We start from the raw sequence: 3,147 nt of genomic DNA on the forward strand, positions 1-3,147 counted from the left end.
CCCATAACCAGCAATTCCAGTGTGCTGGTGTCGAGTTTATTCGACACCGGATTCAACCTCGCGGTCTTCTCTTGCCGTCCTACGTCAACACCCCACTCTTGTTGTTCACCGAGCAAGGTAGGGTTTAGTTTTTTTCTTTTTATTAACTTCGAATTCAAGAAAAAAGAATCGATGGATATTGATGGGTTTTAGTTTGTTGCTCTTAATTTGCAGGTAAGGGTCTTCAAGGGGTTGTGTTGCCGGGATGTCCGGAAACCTATGAATCTTCCTCCCAACARCAGTTTTCCGATCCCAGCAAACGTAGAGGATCCAGGGTCCAAGATCGTCATCAAAAAGTGGAGAACTTGAACGAGGGTGATGTTGCTGCCATTCCCGCCGGAGCGGCTCACTGGATTTACAACGACGGTAATACTGAACTTGTTGTAGTCGTCTTCTTCGACACTCAGAACGCCGCTAACCAGCTGGATCAAAACCATAGGGTACAATTACATACATACAGTCCTTAGTAATTAATTATTAACTTTTTTTAATCCAAATTTGGGATTAAAAGTTTCGAGGTTTCATTAATGTCTCAGAGATTCTTCCTCGCCGGAAATCCTCAAGCTCAGAGCCAACAACAACAACAGGGTCAGGGTAAGTGGCAGCCAGGCCGCCAACAACAACAACAACAGGGCCAGGGTCAGTGGCAACCACAGGGTCACGGTCAGGGTCAGTGGCAACCAGGCCGCCAACAAGGTCAAGGTCAGGGTCAGGGGCAACCAGGCCGCCAACAAGGTCAAGGTCAGGGTCAGGGGCAACCAGGCCGTCGCCAGGAGGAGCCTTACCGCAACGCCGGCAACATCTTCATCGGTTTCGACGTCGAGTTCTTAGCAGAAGCATTCAATGTGGATAGGGAGACTGCCGAGAAGCTCCAGGGACGAAGAGACCAGAGGGGTCACATCGTTAGAGTCGAACAAGAACTTCAGGTCATCCGGCCACCACAGAGCCGACAAGAAGAAGCACAAGAACAACGTGGACGCAGCAACGGTATTGAAGAGACTGTTTGCAGTTTAAAGCTAAAGGARAACATYGACAACCCTTCCCATGTCGATTTCGCCAACCCACAAGCCGGSCGGATTTCAAACCTCAACAACTACAAGTTCCCCATCCTCCGGTGGCTCCAACTCAGCGCCGCTAGAGGCGAGCTCTACCCGAATGCAATTGAGTCACCACGATGGATGTTAAACGCCCACAACCTCATCTACGTAACTCACGGCAGCCTGAGGGTACAGATCGTGAACAACGAGGGAGAATCGGTGTTAAACGATGAGCTCCGGAAGGGACAAGTGGTGGTGGTCCCACAGAACTTTGCGTCGATCAAGAGGGCCGGCGGTGAAGGAGCAAGGTGGATCTCATTCAGGACGAATGAAAACGCCATAACAGAAAACCTCTCYGGTCGTGTGTCGGCGATCCGAAGCTTGCCGGTGGACGTGGTTGCCAACGCCTATCAGGTGTCTCGAGAAGATGCTCAAAAGCTAAAGTACAACCAGTGGCAAACCTCTTTGTTTTCCCCAAGCTCTTCAGCAAGCCAGGGTTGGGGGTTTCTTCGTCTGAACTGAATAAGTGTATGCATGCATGCATGGAGTGTATTTAGGGTTTGAAGAATAAGATGTAATGTAACAAAGAGAGTTGTATCATAAGCAAGCAAGAATAAACAAGAGCTTTAAAGTTTAGTTTCTAATTTCCACTTTTATCTTTTTTACTGATTAAATTAAATTGATATTAATTCTTGAATTACAATTAAATAGRTAACAAAATATAATTCTAATTACATGCATTATATAAACTAGAACATGTAAAGATACCCTAAAAAAACCAAAGTGATTTTGTGCTTGTGKTATCGTAGTCCTTGCCATTCTAAGAGGTCAGAGGTTCAAACCTCATTAATGATGAAGAAAGCGTGTGAGTTTATTTGTCGTATATAAATATTATATAGTTCAAAAAAAAAAAAAAAAACCCGAAAAAAATGTAAATAAAAGTATATGTCTATTAATTAGTTTCAAATTAAAGATCTTGAATTTTTTTTTTATAATTTTTTTTAAATTATAAAATAAATACTTGATTTATTTCAGTTTAATTTAACGGAGAGTTGCTGACTTGCTCATAAATATTCATACAAAACACAAGGAGACAATGGATATTTAGTAAATGAAGGGGGTAAAGTTGCATATTTTAAGAAGTGGAGGGTAGAGTCGATACTGAATAGTTTGATCCCATAGTCACCACCGCCAAGCACGGCCTCCAACACCATTATCCACCATCTTCATATCTTTTATAGTCACYATCATCCATCAATCTTCACCTTATCTATCCCACCACCATTGTCACCGCAACAATCTCCAAGTCTTTGTATCAGTTCATAAGTATCTTTCAAAGCAAATAAAATACAGACTTTCATTTGTATGAATTATGTTTTCAAACTAACTATCAATTATATTAAATTTAATACAGTTACATATTTACTGATGTAGACCAGTTAGCCCGAAAGATCGACAAGCAGCGAGACAAAGCAAAGCCACGACAGCGAGCCGCGCCTTGACCCACGCCGGCTGAACCTTTGATTATTTTCAGATTTATTTCTTTTTCTTTGCTTATTATTGTTTAGTAATTATCTAACTAGCATAATTATATTTAGCTACCATAGTTATTTAGTTACCATAATTATCTAGTTACCATAGTTATCTAATTACCATAGTTCTTAGCCTATTTAAACATGCCTTAGCGTTGTTAGTTATTCATTCAATTGTCAATTCAATAAAGCTTAGACTTTTTCTTAGAATTCTTACGAATTCTTGTTATTTTCCTAAACCCTACGTTTGTAAGGTTTAATTATTTTTCTGGGTTCCAACGATTGTTAACCCTTCTGCATTTCCTACTGCGTCATTTACGTAATTGTATAAAATATTTTATTTATATAAACAGTGACTTGATTTATGTCATTTATGATTATTATATGATATATAAAATAATCAACAATTTTTGGGCAACTTGTTTAATTCTATCATATCCATCCTAGTCGTTTAAAAAATAGACAGATAACTAGTTCAATCCAGCCATCTTTTACTGTCATCATGTCTGTGTACCGAACACTACCTGATTCTATAAGTT

At 40.3% G+C, this 3,147-nt stretch overlaps 1 protein-coding gene across 1 annotated transcript in view; it reads left to right on the forward strand.

Moving 5' to 3' along the window:
• Positions 1-2: 2 nt before the first annotated feature.
• LOC112512196 (11S globulin seed storage protein G3-like) overlaps positions 3-3,147 on the forward strand; it is a gene marked incomplete at its 5' end in the record, with an annotated part of 12,639 nt that continues 9,494 nt past the window's right edge. Inside the window, 3 exons of the mRNA XM_025118061.1 lie at positions 3-117; positions 214-479; positions 576-1,300. Coding sequence (XP_024973829.1) covers positions 3-117; positions 214-479; positions 576-1,300 — 1,106 coding nt within the window. The remainder of the gene's footprint in view (positions 118-213; positions 480-575; positions 1,301-3,147) is intronic.

The sequence above is a fragment of the Cynara cardunculus genome, assembly GCF_001531365.2.
Source record: "Cynara cardunculus var. scolymus isolate 2C chromosome LG 5, CcrdV1, whole genome shotgun sequence".
In the NCBI taxonomy this organism is placed as follows: domain Eukaryota; kingdom Viridiplantae; phylum Streptophyta; class Magnoliopsida; order Asterales; family Asteraceae; genus Cynara; species Cynara cardunculus.